Here is a 17,901-nt window from a genome sequence, read left to right on the forward strand (position 1 = left end):
ATGGGGGCGTGTCCAAATCATGGACCTAAGTCAGATTTTATATGGGCCTCCGCTTTTACATTAAGATGTATTATTTATGGTCAGCGACCACAAACAGAATTACTAAAATGTCATTTCTCTTTCCACCTCATGGTGGCAGCACAATCTGATCTATGCGACAACACAGTGATCAAAGTACCATTCACAGAATTACACAGAGAAGAGATCTATTTGCATTCTTTACCAGATTAATCTTGAAAATCTATCTTGTACCCATGCACGGCTGCAAATACATCTACAGTGTCTGCACACTGACTGAAATACAGCAGAGAATAATCTAAAATAAAGTTTAATGAACATTTTTGTCTGGAAACACTCATTTTTTATTGTGGAGCTATAAGTTATTTTGTTGAACATACATCAACAGAACACCATCTTTTTCAAATAAATAAGCACATGAATATTTTGAAGTTATCAGTCCAGAGTGAAAATATTACAACAAAACCCACCACACCCCCAAAAGAGCTAAATCTATCCAAATTCTACTGCAACTTGCAGCACATTCTTGTTAGTTGCAATAACTTGTATTACCAGACGCTTAAATGTCCTGTAACCTATAGAGTAGAACATATTAGTCTTAGAAAATAAAATTTCAAATACAATCCTGTTTTCTTATTTTAAAACAGATGAAAAACGTGTTTCCATTGGATGTGAATATTGGTTTTGAACATGGAAAGTCAGGTTGCCTAAGTTACATAAACAGTAATTGTGGTGGGGGTGTGGTCTGTGGCTCTGCCGCAGGGAAGGGGTGGTGCAGTGGGTTCAGGTCGGGACCTAGAGGAGAGAGAGGAGCTGGAAGTGGACTGCTGCACCTGGCAAAGCAGACGATGTCCTTCTGTCACCAACAACACTCGTTCATGTTACAGTATCATTCACACTGTCCACCATGCAGAGCTGCGTGACTTTAAGATGAAATGTCAAACAGTTTTTACATCCCCATGTGGTCACAAAGTCTGGTTTTCATGAGGCATACAGAGGGGGATCTGGGGATAAGCACAGCAACTTAAGGGTTAACCTTGAACATGCAATCATACAGTGTTGTTTAATACTGTAAAGTATAGCACTATTCCACATTCAGATACTTCAGCTGCAGCTGTTGCTTGACGGTCTTCATAAAATCCGTCGCTCTGCTGCCAGTAAGCATCCACGTTTGTGATCACTCAGACGTTGCCAACGCTGCCTTCTGCATGAAACTGACTTAATAACACCCATAACACGTGCACTTAACCTAACCTGATGTCTAATGTTAGAGTAAGTGAAGCCAGTTACATCCTGGCAAAGTGACGTTGCTTCAAAGCACATGACCCAGCTCTTGCTTCCTATCAAACGTGCAGCGGGACTACATGGCCATCACCATGCCACCGTCACTGTGAACCAGTTCCTTCTGTGACACATTCACTTGTGACGGCAACCAGAAGAGACTCCATACAGCAACAGGGATCACTGTTCTTTGGGATTAGCGGTGTGTGTGCAGTCAGTATGTGCACATCCTCTATAGCATCTGGAGCACATACCTGGACTACACCACCCTACCCACTCACCACCCTACCCACTCACCACCCTACCCACACACCACAGTGATTGGAAGAAAAGCAACGTTATTGATGGTAAAATCATCCACAAAAACATCCTCGATGTGACCTCTCAGAGAGGCCATACGAACAGCTTCAGAAGTGTGGAGAACATTTTTAGGCAACACGTGAAGTATTTGTTGGTTGTGTTCATGCTGACTAATCGCAGATCTGTCTTCCAGCTCACTCGCTATGTCCTCAAAATTGTGTTCCTTGTCCACTGCTCTGCGATTGACTGTCTGACCCCAACAGAGTAAAAGTGCCAGCTCCTCGATGTACGCCATTGTTCATATGAAACGTCAAAGTGCTGTCCTCTGATCATTTCATTTTCACTTGCAGTGCATCTATGAGTTCCACAATCTCCTCAAAGTAGCTGTTCTCTTCTCCTAGAATTATTTCTGACTGGATCATTTCCTGGTACTCTTGCTTCATAGAGTGAAGAGAAGCCTGCAGAGAGCCATCTGAGCGGTACTGATCCAAACACACTGGAGCCATTGCCAACAAAGCCTGGAGAGCCTGCAAAAAAAAAAAAAAAAAAAAAAAAACAGCACCGACTCTCAGGGCAAGTTCTTTTTAACAGTTGTTATACTATTAATGTAAAATAGATGAAACCACCCACCTTCTCTCTGTAGTCATTCTCTGAAGACTCCAGGAGCTGTGGGACCAGAATGCACCAGCCCTTCTCCAACAGCTCCTCCTGCAAAGACACTTTAGAGTACTGACGCCGCCGCTCATCATGAGACGCGTCCAGTACTGGGTCCAGACCTCCCTGGAAGATCAGCTCCTGGAAGAGGAGAGAAGAGCTCATGAGAATGATCCCACGAGCTGGGCACTAGAAAGTCCCAACCTTCTACTGATACCAACTTTAATCATTCAGATCATTTAGACCTTGTATTTGAAGAGGAGTACTGCACTGGGCTTGGAATCTAGGAGCAGGAGCGTGCGTTTACTGTACCTTCTCAGTAATCATATCGTATAACATGGTGACGATGCGTGTACGCAGAATTCCACTGTTGTCAGTCCTGAACAGCTCTGACAGGACCTGCAGACCCCCATGTGTCAGGAAGTGACGCTGTGCATAGGGGAAGTGACGCAAGAGGGAAGCCACTGCAAACAGAACCTAAACAGAACGAACACACACACACACACACACACTTCAGCTGTGTGTGTGTCTGTGGAGGTTCTCATTCTTACAAGTCATGGTAGTCTTGAGAGTTTCCTGGATGAGAGGTGAATCATCTTCACAAACCTAAACAAGTCGAGTTGCCTTCTTCTGTCAAGTTCTCTGTGCAACGTGTTGTCTCCAACTTCCTGAATATAAACTGTAAGCTGTGTGGGTGTGCTTACCTTTTTTTTGACTCTGAGTTGCTGAGCAGTGGCCAGCGTGGTTAACAGTGTCTGCAGAGCGCCATTCTCCACGGCTTCAACTTGAACTGCTGGATTACTGTAGGACACACAAAGTGTGACAACGCTGACAGTCGTGTTTGCTTTCAACTCAAGTGTTTTGTTCAGAAGAGATTTGAGACTTTCAAGACAGAAAGTCTCGTATTCAACTATCTATTTGACTATTATTTGGTACTTTTCTAAGCCTGGAAGTTGCTGCTTGGCTTTCAAAATTCAAATTTGGTTTATTTCCAAAAAGAACCCAAAACCACGATGTACCACATGTTGTGCAGCCAGTGTTCTGTGACATTATACGATTTCATCTGATAAGCTGCAGCACTGTTGCAGTGTCATTACAAACAGGGTTATTGCATTACAATTCAGTCACATAGTAAACAAGAACAAAACATAATGTTGTGCACAATTTGTAGAGAAAAGTCAAAACTGTATTTAAAATTTCAAAAAGTAAAACCACCTGTTTTGATTTTAAACGGCTACAGAAGCTCGATGTGATCATAGACACCACTGTACAGCAAGAAGTGATATATCTGCATATCTGGAACATCTAGCTCAGACCAATCAAGCTTAATCAAGTCTAAATATCATACCTGGCTAACGCAGAGCCCAGGACGAAAGCACAGCTTTCCTGTAATCTGAAGTCAGAGCTGTTCAGACCTTCTAAAATGAACTGGAGGCCCCCCATGGAGCACAGAGTCTGAGCATTATCCACCTAGCACACATACAAGCATGCAGGGTTAGAGATGGGAAAATTCACCGTAGTGTGAAACATCATCCTGTGTGTGTGTTACCTGATGCACCAGATATTCGAGCTCCGTCAGGATGCTCAGTCTTTGTTCGCTAGTAGAGTTGCTGCTGTTGAACTGCTCCAGCAGACGCCTCATTATCTACACATGCAAGAAACTTCATTTGACTGAAGCTCAAAACGCTTCACAGTAACAGCTCACTCAAAGTCACGTCACAATCATACATGAGATCCACACTGATGTACCTGAACATCCGTCTCCAGCAGCAGGTCCAGCTGAGCCATGTCTTTCTTCAACTCCTCCATTGTGCGAAACTTAGAAGCCACAGAGTCCTAGAAGCGCACAGCGAGCAGTGGAGACACACAGTAAAGTCCCATATGTGGGCACATTTAAAGCTTCTGCTGCCAGCATGTAATCAGGCTTAAGTTCAACAGTGGCATTTGTGCTGCTACCTTCTGCTCTGTGTCCTTGCTTGCAAGCTTCCAGTCCTCTTTTATCTTCTTCATGGCTCGTTTCAGCTCATCGGGATTAAAGGAAGACCGGAGCGCTTCTTCCTCCCTGCAAATGTACACGTTTACTGCAAAGCCATTTTATCTTTTCCTACTACTGCCCCTACTGGGTGCACTTTGCTGGAGAAATAAACTACTGTCTGCAGACTGAAGTTTTAGCCTGGACCCCCACCTGTGCTCCTCTGTCCAGTATTTCAGCTGCTCTTCTCCCAGTCTGACCTCCCTCTCACCTGTTTGCAGATTCAGCCTCACATGAGAACCTCGTGGCACTGCCTGACCTGTGTGTGCACAGACAGAGTTGCTCAAAATAATTATACGACTGCTGAATATTATGAAACTCATGAGCTCCCAGATTGATGCAACCCAGAAGCAGCAGAAAATGGATGGATGCAAATACAAACTGATGGTGTTTGAGTCAGCTGGGTCATGGTGGGCATGTATGTTTCTGGACTACAGTGAGTCTGGCTGTACAGTCAGACAGCATTGCAGCCATCAGTGATTTGCTGAGGCAAAAATGGAGAGATCATTTTTGTTCTGCTAATGACTGTGTACATGTGATATAAGGTCCCGCATAAAGGCCTTTAGTATGTGCAGCAAATCATGTCTGTAAATAACAACAATTACACGCTGTCACACTCTAATGTGAAGTTTTATAATGAAGTACTCTGAAAATGTTTTGAACCACCTTCCTGTTAGATTTTGCTACATTTAGATTTTCTGCTTTCTGAAAGTCTTTCAAAGCCTCTTTGTACACTGGCTGCTTTTTCACTTCTTTTCACTCTAGACTTTGTACCTTTTGGTTTGTTAAGCCACTTAACACCGAATCATTCAAGCAGAAAAAACACCAGCTAGGTTTAAGGGTGAACCAGACAACACTTTGTTACTAGCTTGTAAGAGACTAAACATCGTTTCGTTGGCCTTATTAACAGGACATCCATGGAGATTGCTACAGTTACTGGGACTCACTCCCTTCTGGAGCCACCAAAGGAACTGCAACATGGATAACTGTTGATTGTTGCATCAATAATGGTTATTTAACAAAATACTGGCTAACACAATAACTGTGTTGGTACGATTAAACTTCACAGATAGTAAAATGATGATTTTGCATAGAGAAAATTTAACAACCTTTGTGAGGTTACATGAAAGGAGGATCAAATAAATTCCATATGGAGGCTTCATCTATATAAGGTCTATCCTCGTCTGAAGCATTAGATCATACACAAAGTTGTATTTATCTTAGGACTGATTGTCATTATTCAGAACCAGAGAAAAAGCCCCGTGAAGGAAAACACTGAGGGCATTACCTGGTTTAAGTGTCTGCCACTGCTCACTGGGCTGGACGACGTCTAAATCTCCTTCATCATCTTCCACATCATCTACTGTCACATCTTCCTCTTCACCGTTTACAGCCTCATGTTCTGTGTTTTCCACCACGATTAAATCGCCTCCAGACTGCACAAAGAGAAACATGGGAAGAAATTTAGACACCTCCCTGGTTTAATGACAAACACCTTTCTTTGGGTTTCATTCGAACTCAGATGTAATTTTTGATGGTGCTTGATTATTAAACTGCTACTGTTTTTTATTTTTACTTCATAGCTCTTACATCAGCAGCACTCCAGCTCTAACACTCCAAGTTCTCTCTAAAGAGGCTAATTAACTTCATGGAAATATACCAGCATTTATACTGCGCCTTTCTTTTCTTTAGTGTTACTAATCATGCAAAGCCCCTTTAGACTATGAGTCGCATTCCTCCTGAGAAGCGACAGTGCACAGAACAAAAGGCATTATGGCTTTTAGCATGTAAAACAAGGAGACCAATTCTGCTGATTTGCGGCCCTTAATTTTTATTCTTTGCATGAGTCCCGGTACAAGATACTGTCATTTATGGTGTACTGCCATAAAAACACTGATGTCAGCATTTGTTACCAGCAGAGACGGGCAGTAGCATTACTGTAATCCGATTACTTTTTTCAAGTAACGAGTAAAGTAAGGGATTACTATCGCAAAAACGGTAATTAGATTACCGTTACTTTCCTGTAGGAACGCTGCGTTACTGCGTTACTAAAACCGTGATTTTTTTGCGAGAATGTCTCATGACAGTGACGTAAGCGAGTGCGACGTTCGTGACAACAGCTGTGTGCAGATCAACAATGGATCATATATCGAGTGCCGAGAGAGTATGAGGTGCAGCGTTTAAAGCGTGGAAGTACTGACCTTACTTTGAGTTTGATTCCGTAAAAAGTGACAAAAACATTAGTGTCCGTTGTGCGTGGGAAGAAAACTTCTTTTTACAGCGAAAACCCCTAAACTTCCGAGCAAGCACCGAGTAGCTACGACGTAATGGGAAACTCACAGAGAAACTCGCGGATTCTTCCACTGACCGCTGCGGCACACCTGCACCAGGGTAAACCTCCGCCTACCCTACTCCTGCTTTACAGGTGAAAATAGAGCAACAGGACCGCTAGTCTTTGCTTTTATTTATTTTCTGCTGTGTTTTACGTGCATCTATTTGAAAGACTGAGTGTAAACACAAAAAACTATTTTATTTTATGTGCTGGAATGTGCAGAAAATAGGTTTAAATGTTAAACTAATTTCTTCCAGTCAGAGAATGTTGCATATAATTAAATTTTTGCTTGATGCATAAAGTTAAAAGATTAAAACTAATAAAACAACAAAAAAGAGACTTTTTCCATTTGATTACATTTTGTATGATGGATTATGCAGAAAGTAGAAGTGGGCTGAAAGATCTATCCTTTATCACCTATTCAGGTTGTAAATCGTGTTTTTAAAAAGTAACTAAGTAATTAATTACTTTTGAAAATAAGTAATCAGTAAAGTAACGGGATTCCTTTTTGGGGGAAGTAATCAGTAATTAGTTACTGATTACTTTTTTCAAGTAACTTGACCAACACTGGTTACCAGTGAGGGTTACCTCGGTTAAAAGGTAACAGCTTATATCACACCACTAATTCCAGCCAAGTCCCAGCTGCAGCTGAAACACACGTGGATGTTCTCACGAGTCTTCAGTTTGCCTACAGCCAGGCTTTGATCAGCAGCTCTTTCCCACCGATCACTGCTGCCAAATCCATCTTATCACAGGTGCAGCGAAACTAAATGACATGCTCTCGAACATCTGAGAGCTTTAAACACCTTATCAGAGCAAAAGGTTTAACCTACCTTGTGGCCAAGAATGCTGGCTATGTGACAGTAATGCAGCACCAAGAGGACGGCCAGGATGAAGGAGGTTCCCCCGACATGAAAGGGTATCAGCTTCATGGTGACTGGAATACACAGCATGGCATGTCAGAATTATAGCTACCTTCAGGTGCTGCATGAGCTTTACGAGGGGGGTTAACCACTACACCACTGGTCATTATTACTGTTCTCCAGCCATAGGAAAAACTCCACTCTCTAATCTCATGTTTTAACCAAAAAATGGGAATAAACTACTTTTTGTTCAGTCTCTGGTGATAATCTGCTTTGAGAAATGTCGATTTAAAAAGTCAAGATGCTGAATAGAGTCTGGCGTGACTCACCGGGCTGTGGGCGTCTTTACAGATTGGCTACCAAAAAGGTAACACAATGATAGCTCTACACATGTTTGCATATCTAAGCGACACAATGAGCACGTAAGTAACGCCATAACAGTTGACAGCTTAGAGTTCCCCAATCCCGAGGAACCAGAAAAGCTGCGACCAAGGACCGCGCCATGATGGCGACAGCGTTTAGGTTAGCAAACACACTCACCAGTCCCAGCGACAGTAAAGCAGCAGTGAAACTGAAGCGATGCCTTCACCTGTTCTGACAGTTCCCGCAGACATCCGAAAGCTTCTGCTACTTTTCCATCGATTCTCATTGGTCCACGTACAGCTTCTCTTCTTTGAGCTGCGGTACAGTACACAAACCTCCCGCTGCTGCCCCCTGCTGGTGAAGCGTGTTATATATTCAAATAAACGGGACACAGCAGCTGTTGTCAGAGGTGGCATATTTTATACATATTTATTATACAGGCTATACAGTACATAAAATCAAAATTCACATGTTTTATGTAATGGAAATGTTTAATTATGTGGGCTAGAGAAAATAAGAAAGTTATAGAGTATATTTATATGAAACGTATGTATACTTACTGCACTTGATGTATTTTAACGATATATGTTGCATATCACAGAATGTAACAAGAAAGAATTGAAAAAATGAATATACAGGATGTTGGAAACATTTTAATAGATTTAATTGTGTGGGTACAATTGTAGAACAAATATGTTATTTATAAGAACAGAAGTTGTTTTATTTTAAAGACTATTAGACATGACAGCAGCATCATATACATGTCCACATGTGACAGTGTGTAGTCCAGGCCTGATGAGTCCTACTGCTGAGCGCACTGGTTCTCCATGCTGCTGTTAGAACCGACATGGATCATCTCCACTGCTTTCTGTTTCTTTCTCCTCTCCTCTCGTTTATTCTGCTGCTGGTTCTCCTCCATCGCTTTCTCCTTACAGTCAGCTGAAGGAGAGCTGAGAACAACCAAAAAAAATTCAGTTACTGCTCATTCAGCTCCTGATCTTACAGTTTTCATCTGTACTTAGTCAACAACACTATGTGCCAAAACAGGACTAAAGTTGCGCTGAGACTATTTATTTTTAAACAAGCTTATTAGTGTCATTAGAAGAAAAAGCATTTGACAAAGTAAACAGGACCTTTCTCTTCAGCACTCAGCTTCAAATATGGTTTTGGCAAGTCATTCATTCTTTCATTGATTCAGAAAAACACTAAACACCTTAAAATATTTGCAATTTTCTTTGAGCAATATGACAAAACCATAAAATTAAAGGAACACAATTCACAGCAAAAGAATAAAGGCCTGATGCTTTATTATTAGTTACTAGACCCACTATGTCACAAATTAGAATAAACCAACTTCGCAGTAACTCTTTAAGGATGCCCGAGCTTCTACAGCTCAAAATTCTTCCCTCCCAACATTAAACATTTATTTATATAGCACCAAATCACAACAGTTGCCTCACAGTGCTTTAGATTGTAAGGTAAAAACAACAGAGAAAACAGAGGAACCCCAACAATCATATGAACCCCTATGAGCAGCACTTTGGGACAGTGGAAAGGAAAAACTCCCTTTTAACAGGAAGAAACCTCCATCAGAACCGCGGGGGGTGGGGCCATCTGCCATGAGCGGTCGGGGGTGAAGGGTGGAAGACAAAAGTCATGCTCTGCTATCGAAGGCCTTTTTTTATTGGCCAAATTGCAACAGTGGAGACAAACATTCTCTCCTATACCAACAATCAGTGTTTCCAATAACACCTACAAAACAATTGATTTATTCAATGACTACAAATTCTACTGGAAAAACAAAACAAAACACAACCAAGAAACATTAAATTTTCCACTCAAAGATCACACTGTGGACTAGAATCAAACTGCCAATCAAAATGACCCCCATCATCATCATCACGAGGAGCATAGATATTACAGAGAACAATGCCTCAACTTTTCAAAACCAAAGATTAAAACTCATGAAATCCTTCCAGTTTAACAAATACAGATAAAATGTTACTAATAATCCCCTAAACAGAAAAATCACCTGTATTTATGCCTTAGCTCCAACTTGTGGACAGAAATTTATGTACAGTCATGTAAACTACCTTGGCGTCTCTGCAAGGTCAGGGTTAAAGCCAACGCTAAAATCCCAAGAACTTAGTTGGTCGTACAGATCCCTGCTGTTAGTACATACCTGGGGTTGGGAATTACACTAGCTTCGTTTTCACTGATCTTCACACACTTTGCAGGCCGTGGCTCAGCCTCTGAAACACCTGCTGAGGAGCTCAGTGGAGGACGCATGTCAGTCTCGGGGTCAGCTGTATCTGTCACCACAGCAACGGCCTCCTTGGTCCGGTCCAGAGGTGCCTCCTCCACGGAGGGTGTGATGTCAACAGGAAGTTTCTCTTTCTTTCTCTTCTGGATGAGATTCTTCTTTGCCTCTGCAGGTGACAGCACAGTTACAGAGCTGCAACAACCCCGGCGCATGTGTACATGTACATGCGTACAGAGCGGGCGCGCTATGCTACATACCTTTTGGCTCATATTTGTGTTGGAGCTCCTCTACTCGCAACTGTAACTTGATCTTGTCACTCTGAGCCTGCAGCAGGAAATGGAAATATCCAATCAAATAGCCAATATAAGATCACAGCAGATACAATAGTCCACATCCTGTTCTCTGTATTTTAGCCTCAAAATGAAAATGTTGAATATTAACAAAGGAGAACATTTCCTTACAAAAATCCCATCATGGGGGCTCAAATTTACAGCTCAGTAGAAGAAACAGAAGTACATATACCAACTAGAGCTACACGATTACTGTAAAACTATGAAGCTATTTTAGTATTGTTACTTTTTTAGATGTAGTTTTATAATTACTTAAGATTTCCACAGAAAACACTACCTAGAGGTAAAACACTACCTCTTGTGCTTCAATCTGGAGCCACAAAGGTGGCAGCACAACTAGATAAGTGTGGAATTAGGGATTCTGTCATCAGTGACCATAATGGAACAGAAGACTGCAAACGTTTTAAACGGCACTTGTAAGAGATACTAACACAGGGAAGTGCTGCAGTCAGAGCAGCCTGTTACCTGTTTGAGCAACCGCTCAGATGTGAAGAGTTTCCTCTCCAGCTCCAGAGCTCTCTGACTCTCTGACAAAGACTTCATCCTCTGAAGAGAAAGCTCATCTCTCAGACGCTCTGCATCCTTACTAAGAAACAAACACACACAAACACGACATATTGAACCTATTTGAAGCCAAAGTCAAATATGTAGATGAAATAACTGAAGTCTAACCTTCTTTGTTACAGTAACAGTTTATTTTTTATCCTGAAAATATCAAATCTTCCCAGTGCAGACAAATATATGTGTTTTAGAATTACAAACACTGATTCATGAAACCAAGAAAACCAAACACCTGACCCAGACTTCCTGCATAAAGAATAGAATAGAATTCAACTTTATTGTCATTGCACGTGCACAGGTACAGGGCAACGAAATGCAGTTTGCATCCATCCAGAAGTGCTTTAGTGATATAGATATATTACAATATATATTAGCAATAATATAGATATGTAAGTATATTACAGAAATGGGTCTATTATGGTATGTTATAATGTACACGGTGTGAAGTATGTTGTGAATATTCTATAACTATAGGTATGTACAGGCTGTAGTGAGTACAAGCTATGTACAGGATATGAACAGGATATAAATATGAAAAACTATACAGAATATGAAATAAATAACTTTACAGAAATCTGAGATATACAGTTATACAGAAATGGGAACTATGCAAGTTGTAAACAGTTGTAGGGTTAAAAATTATCGTGTGTACAGAATGATTATTTACAGAGCTATACAGTAGTGCAGTTAAGATAAGTGAGATATGTGGATAATTTCTACAGTATCTATATAAAGTGCTAGTGGTTGTGAGTGGTGGTTCAGTCCATGTTATTATTGTGTGTTTGAGGGTACAGTTGTCCATTGTGGGTGTGTGTATGTTCAGTCTCTTTCAAGATCGAAAGACAGAGAAATCTGTTATAAATGGATAAAACCTCTTTTGTTCTGCAATGGTTTCTTCAACCACACAGTGATTCTACTTCTATTCTAATGTCTGAACCTAATTACTGTGGCCGTTTTCCCACTTTCATCCAAGTCCAACAACACTGTTACATTAAGCACCCCAAGTACCGTCTATAAGGTGGCGGAGCATGACTTCAAGTTGTCTCCAGATGAATGGGGCTCAAAGCACTGGCTTCTTCACATAAATTTACCTGTAATGTATTTTTCCCATCGATCCAACCTGTTGTCTTTTTTGTTTTGTTTTTTAAAGCTACATCTACCAATTTCCAACATGTTTTTCACGCTTTCTCATTGTATCAACCTGAATATCTCAAATTAAAGATAAATTGTTTAACATTGTTTCACTGACCTTTCTTTAAAGCACTTTCAGTGTTCAAGTAGAGCAGAATAATCACTGTATGAGAATCAGTCCATTTACCATGAAAGTGAACCAAGATTTTGTGCTGTTCTAATGAGCCAATAATCAGACATTTATGGATGCATCTGTCCCGAAATATGGATCCAGACTCATTTTGATGGCAAGAAAGGCCAACTGACAATTTCATTCTTTTATTCAGATCATTATATTTCTAGGAAACCTGTAGATGGTCAAGCAAAAGGCCAGAAAACAGCCAAACTCACACAGTGTTGCTGAGCTTCATTTTGAGCAGGTCGGTGTAGTATGTTTCATCCTGGCCATCTCCATCATCGGCTGGAGCCGGATTAGCTGGCTGAGACTTCAACAACATCTACACACGGAACAAACGACATGTGACTGTGTGTCCGAATCTAGGAGAGCAGGGTGTAGCATTTTATCTCATAAGTAAAACAGCACAAGTTCATGTTATGTGAGCGGCTTAGCCGAGCTCCTGTTAAAGCAGAAAACATCCCATTTGTTAGAAACATAGCTCTATCTGAGCCTGTAGTTTTCTGTAGATTTTGGACTCGTTAATATCCAGCTCTAATTTATAAATGCTATGCTAGCGCCTCTCAGTCGTCTGCTGGGAAAGTTTCTTCCAGTAAGTAGGACTAACGTGAAGTAAATCTGCTTTAAAAGCATTTTGTGTAATTGTCTGTGGAACAGGGCAGGTGTTACTCTCGCACGAGCACACTGACTGCACTGACTGTTACGTTCTCACCTCCACCTTCTCCAGTCTCTGCAGTTTAGTCATCAGATTCTGGATCTCTCCATTTTTCTCCGACAGCATGGACTGCAGTCTCTCCAGCTGAGCAGGGTCAGCCCTGGAGCCATGCAGCTGCATCAGAGTGGCTATCTGCACCTGCACCAAACACGCACATCCATACTGTCAGCCAACCACCAACCAGTTACAAACCGGCGACCGACCAGATGAGCTATCGCACGCTACCTTCAAGCGCTGCATCTGCTGTTTGCTAAAGGCGTGTATTTTCTGCAGCGACTGATACTGGACCTTCACACTGATGAGCTGCCTCTCCATCTCAGCCCGCTTATCCTCCAGCTGCAACACAACATGGAGCCATTTACTGAGGTTTCAGGTTCGATTCAAGATCGATTTCTCAGGAGCACAACTCTGGACTTACAGAGAGACCTGCTGTCAAAGGAAAGTGTGACACACCTCAGCAAACAGCGAGTTCCCTTTGCTGTTTGGATCCTGGGCCTGCTGAAGAACCTGATCCAACTCGATCTGCAGATCCCTGTTGGCCTCACGAGATTTCTGTCATTACAGAGAGAGAAAGACAAAGACTGAAGCGACAACTCTTTCGCTGTGAAAATGCTTACTGTGTGAAACTAAACACGCTTCTCTAAGAATTCAAAATTGGATTGTATTATCAACTTTGCCCTGATTAGACTATCACAGGACGTGACTGCAGCAGAGTCGGATACAACCAACCAAGCAGCAAGTACGAGCTTCATCAGAGCACATCAAATGCACGATATCATCTCCTACTTGCCTAATTTCAATCGCTCCATTAATATTTTGAGATTATTATATTGTTAATCTATTTTGAGATTAGTGAAAGTGCTTATTTAAGAACTTTCCAGGCATTTCCACCCCTAGTGTGACTGCACAACACAGAGAACAGCAGACTGTAACATGTTTACCTCTAATGCATTGAACCAGGACACCGCTTCTTTCTCCCTTTCCTCCTTTTCTTCGGTGATTCGCTCCAGCTGCCGCTGCAGGCTGCTGTTGCTCAGTTCCAGCTGCTGCTCCTTGTACTGTGATTCCTGCAGTGCCTGCTCCAGCTCCACCTGGCAGACAGAAACAGATTACACCACATGCTGATTCAACACCCATTTCAGAACACCTCTTCTTCTCATGCCATTAATGATTTTTATTCATCTAAGTACTTCTCATGTTAGTTGACATGGATGGTACATGCTTTGTGGTGCTCAAAGGACCAAAAACATCTGGAAAAACTAAGCAGCTTGTCAGATCCACAAGCCTTTCTGTGAACAGCTCATAGCAGCTCAGCTCTGGATGCTCTCTATTATCACACTGTCACTGTGAGAATGAGCCGTCTGTAGAACCTTCCTTTGTAAGTCACTCACTTTAACGTTCTCCAGCTCTGTGATCTTCATCTGCACCTCTATCATTTCCGACGTCATGGAACTCTGTGTGTGCTCATTTAGAGCTCGGAGCTCCTCCGTCTTGTTATTCAGCGTCTCGGTCTGCATTTCCAGCTTATGTTTCAGCTGTTTTTCATTCAGCTGGGACTCTTCCAGAGAAGACTGCAACCTCAGGATCTGAGACAGCAAAAACCACAATCACAGGTTGGAAAACAACATGACAGCGTGGATCCATCCTGTCCTGTACCAGTCAGGCTTTGGGGGATATACTCTGAGCCCATTAGCACTACCTGAGCATCGTTTGAATCCTGCAGCATATATGAGTATTGTTGCTGACCATGACCCTTTATGACCACAGTGTCTCTATGTCTGCTTCCAGCAGTGTAATGCACTGTTTTCTACAACAGGACAGTCACTGTACTCATACAGATGTGGTGGAGTGGGAAATTTGCATCTGTATGCACAGCCAACAAATCTGCAGCAACTGTGTAACTCCATCATTTCAATATGGACCAGATTCTCTGAATCATGTTTCCAGCCCCAAAAAGAATGAAGGCAGTGACAGCGTGGTATACCTCGACAAGTATCTCACTTTACTGCTCTAACAGCCACTCAAGAATTGGGGCATTTTACTGGTGTAAGACACCATAGTGCATTTAACCTCATAACTCACATAGATACACGTAGTACACATTTAGCATAGCTCCTTATCCCTAATTTCACTCATTAGTACAGGCCTCATACCAGATGAGACCACGTGCTGTTGTACCTTGTTGTGAAGCTCACTGAGTGCCATGCTATGAGCCCTCTCCAGATGTTCTTGTTGTTCTTGAAGGTGCCGTTTCTGCTGATTCTTCACACAGTCAAAGTCCGACTGCAGTGATTCCAGCATCCGAGTTTTCAGCTCCACTTCCTTCTGCAACGAGTACTTGTCTTGCTCGAGAGCCTGTGGCACACACATCAGACAAAGATAGGTGGAGAAGTCTGAAACGATGATGAAGTTAGTTTGGATGACCAACAGGCGGGAAACTTAGGAAAACAAGGACTTTTGTATTGGGCTCATGGCAGTTTACTGGAGCTTTTTCTCTTTATTTGTGTAAGAGCGGACCTCAAGGGCGTTGGTCATCTCTACTCTTTGTTCATCCAGTCGGTTCTGCAGTTCCACCTGCTGGTTGAGGAGATCCAGGCCAGCTTGAGCAGCCTGATGAACCTGCTCCTCCTTCTCTCTGAGCTGGATCCTCAGTACCTTGATCTCTTCTGCTGCCATCTGGAAAAAGAAGGACACAGAAATGTGTGTTAAAGTCTGTTGTGTGCTCCAGTCTTTACCGAAAAAGCTCTTGAGCTTATATTATATATATATATATATATATAATTTGATGTATCAGCCTTTTGAATCAGCAAATATTGGTGTCAGTCTTAACAATATCCAGTTCCTGAATTATTTGCTATCACCATGTGACTTTTATTTTATCTATCGTTTTCATTTTCTCTGTCACTTAGAGTCTGATGCAGACAGAGGCAGCTTTGAGATTTTTTATACTCCACTGTCCAACTCAGAAACAATGCATGTATTTAAAAAGTGACACACAAAAGTAATCAAAAAAGGCTTAAATAAATGCAACCGTTTATGCTAACGTCTATGCCGTGTTCTCGTTTATTTTGTAAGACAGTGCTATACAGCCTTAATTTCCTTATTTCCAATTAATCTGAAGCTAACGTCCCGCTGTTAATAAGATTAATAGTGACAGTAAATGTCCAGGAGGACAATAAGCAACCGCTACAGCAGATAGTAAAAGCATACAGTATCGGCCAAAAAATGTCAACAAGTCAGGTAAAGACAGCTAGCTCTTGCTCGTATTCAGCCACACAATCTAAGCCTGGGGGGGTTAAGATTTCAATATGACAAACTCCGAACTAACGATATTTTCTTTTAATTAGCAGCAACAACTCTACTGTGGGCAGTTCTTCTACTGACGAAGTGCCTATAAGATAGATAAACAATAACAAAAACAAGGATTAAATATACCTTGTTAGCGATCAGTCAAAGCGCCACAATTTGAATCCGACTCCAACCAGTTATCGCGACATCTTGACTCGGCGAGACTTTTTGGGGATTCGTCAACCTGGCGCTGTTGAGATATCGCCCTCTAGGTATGGAGGACCGAGACACTTGCGCACATCGAAATAAACAATTTCATTGATAAATAATTAATAGCGCAATTAAATATTCATTAGTACCTTCATTTACACATTATTTTTTTATTATTAAAGGAATTAATGTTGTGATAAATTAATGGACAGTAAAAACAGTAGTTACAAATAAATATTCCTAAATGTATGAATCCATTGATAAATTCAATTTATTTTAATTAAATTTAAAAAAATAGTCAAATATGTACTCAAATTTAACAGCTTTAGATGGTAGTGAAGAGATACCAGATGGCTGGGAATGTACAGCTGCAGTGCAGAGGGAAACTGCCAAGGCGGTGTGTGGTGTGTACTCTGGACAGAGATCTGGATGTGGAATGTGGAAATACTGGAAAGTATGCAAGGGGGCAAAAAGAGAGATAGTCATGAAGATAAAGAAAGTAAAGAGAACTGCTAGATGTACAGCAAAGACATAGGAAACGGCTTGCAGTGAGCTGCATGTGAGACCGGATCTAAGCAAGGTGAAAAGGACTTTGGCTAGGAAGAGAAATCAAGCTGGTAAGGTTGTGCAGCATGTTAGAGAGATTAAGGGTGCAAATGGATATGCGACTCTAGTGGAACGGATTTTAATTGTGGGTTAAAGGAGAATGATTAGTAGAGGATGCAGACTCAAACATATGGCACCCTCTCCTCCACAAAGTTGTTACACACTGAAGGAAGACAAGGTTCATCCAGGTGCACATGAAGGTTTATTGCGCTGAAACACAGCAAAACAGTTCAGTGTTACTGACGGCTTCCATTGTAATAACTGGCCTGCGTTACTTTTGTGAGGGATTATTTTTGCCAGTTACCCGTTTGGCTGAGCCGCCACTGCCACCTACTGGAGAAACTAAATATCGCCCTAACATCACATCAGGTGGGAGCAAATGAGCTTTTCGCTCTGTGTTATGATGCAAACTATTGTCACAACAAATAGCAAAAAAAGATGATTGGGGGGGGGCACGAACACATAAGGAACACATCTGACACTTGTTCTTATTGCTCAAAATACTCAGGGTGCCACAAAGAGTCCGAGTTTTCATCCACAAACGAACCTACACACAAAAATTGACATAAAAATCTACCAATAAAACAGCAGTAATTTAATCACTTCTGTGACGGCTGGGAAATGCATTTTTACAACATTCAATGTAGTCATTACAAGATTCAGAGAGAAATTGTCTTTGAAAAATATAAACAGAATCAATTTCAGTTTTGTATCATTATGTTTTTTCTATGAAAAATCTGAAAAGTGGCGAATGGACCC

General features: G+C 41.6%; 2 protein-coding genes across 2 annotated transcripts; both read right to left on the bottom strand.

Moving 5' to 3' along the window:
* Positions 1-260: 260 nt before the first annotated feature.
* Positions 261-8,131, bottom strand: sil1 (SIL1 nucleotide exchange factor). Its single transcript, XM_084908180.1, has 12 exons — positions 8,021-8,131; positions 7,451-7,554; positions 5,574-5,721; positions 4,439-4,544; positions 4,210-4,315; positions 4,003-4,089; positions 3,803-3,898; positions 3,602-3,723; positions 2,958-3,054; positions 2,566-2,730; positions 2,230-2,394; positions 261-2,126 (listed from the first exon to the last, which is right to left on the bottom strand). Exons 1-12 carry the CDS (start codon positions 8,127-8,129, stop codon positions 1,929-1,931), a joined length of 1,503 nt encoding a protein of 500 aa, XP_084764306.1. The 5' UTR covers positions 8,130-8,131; the 3' UTR covers positions 261-1,928.
* Positions 8,132-8,241: 110 nt separating this feature from the next.
* spdl1 (spindle apparatus coiled-coil protein 1) lies at positions 8,242-16,551 on the bottom strand. Its single transcript, XM_084908192.1, has 13 exons — positions 16,474-16,551; positions 15,556-15,714; positions 15,217-15,393; positions 14,430-14,624; positions 13,980-14,129; positions 13,492-13,590; positions 13,264-13,374; positions 13,036-13,176; positions 12,539-12,645; positions 10,922-11,042; positions 10,364-10,430; positions 10,026-10,272; positions 8,242-8,793 (listed from the first exon to the last, which is right to left on the bottom strand). The coding sequence occupies exons 2-13, from the start codon at positions 15,712-15,714 to the stop codon at positions 8,646-8,648; spliced, it is 1,722 nt and encodes a 573-aa protein (XP_084764318.1). The 5' UTR covers positions 16,474-16,551; the 3' UTR covers positions 8,242-8,645.
* Between the last annotated feature and the right edge of the window lie 1,350 nt (positions 16,552-17,901).

This window comes from Perissodus microlepis, chromosome 2, assembly GCF_051167445.1.
Source record: "Perissodus microlepis isolate ML-2025 ecotype Zambia chromosome 2, ASM5116744v1, whole genome shotgun sequence".
Classification (NCBI taxonomy): Eukaryota; Metazoa; Chordata; class Actinopteri; order Cichliformes; family Cichlidae; genus Perissodus; species Perissodus microlepis.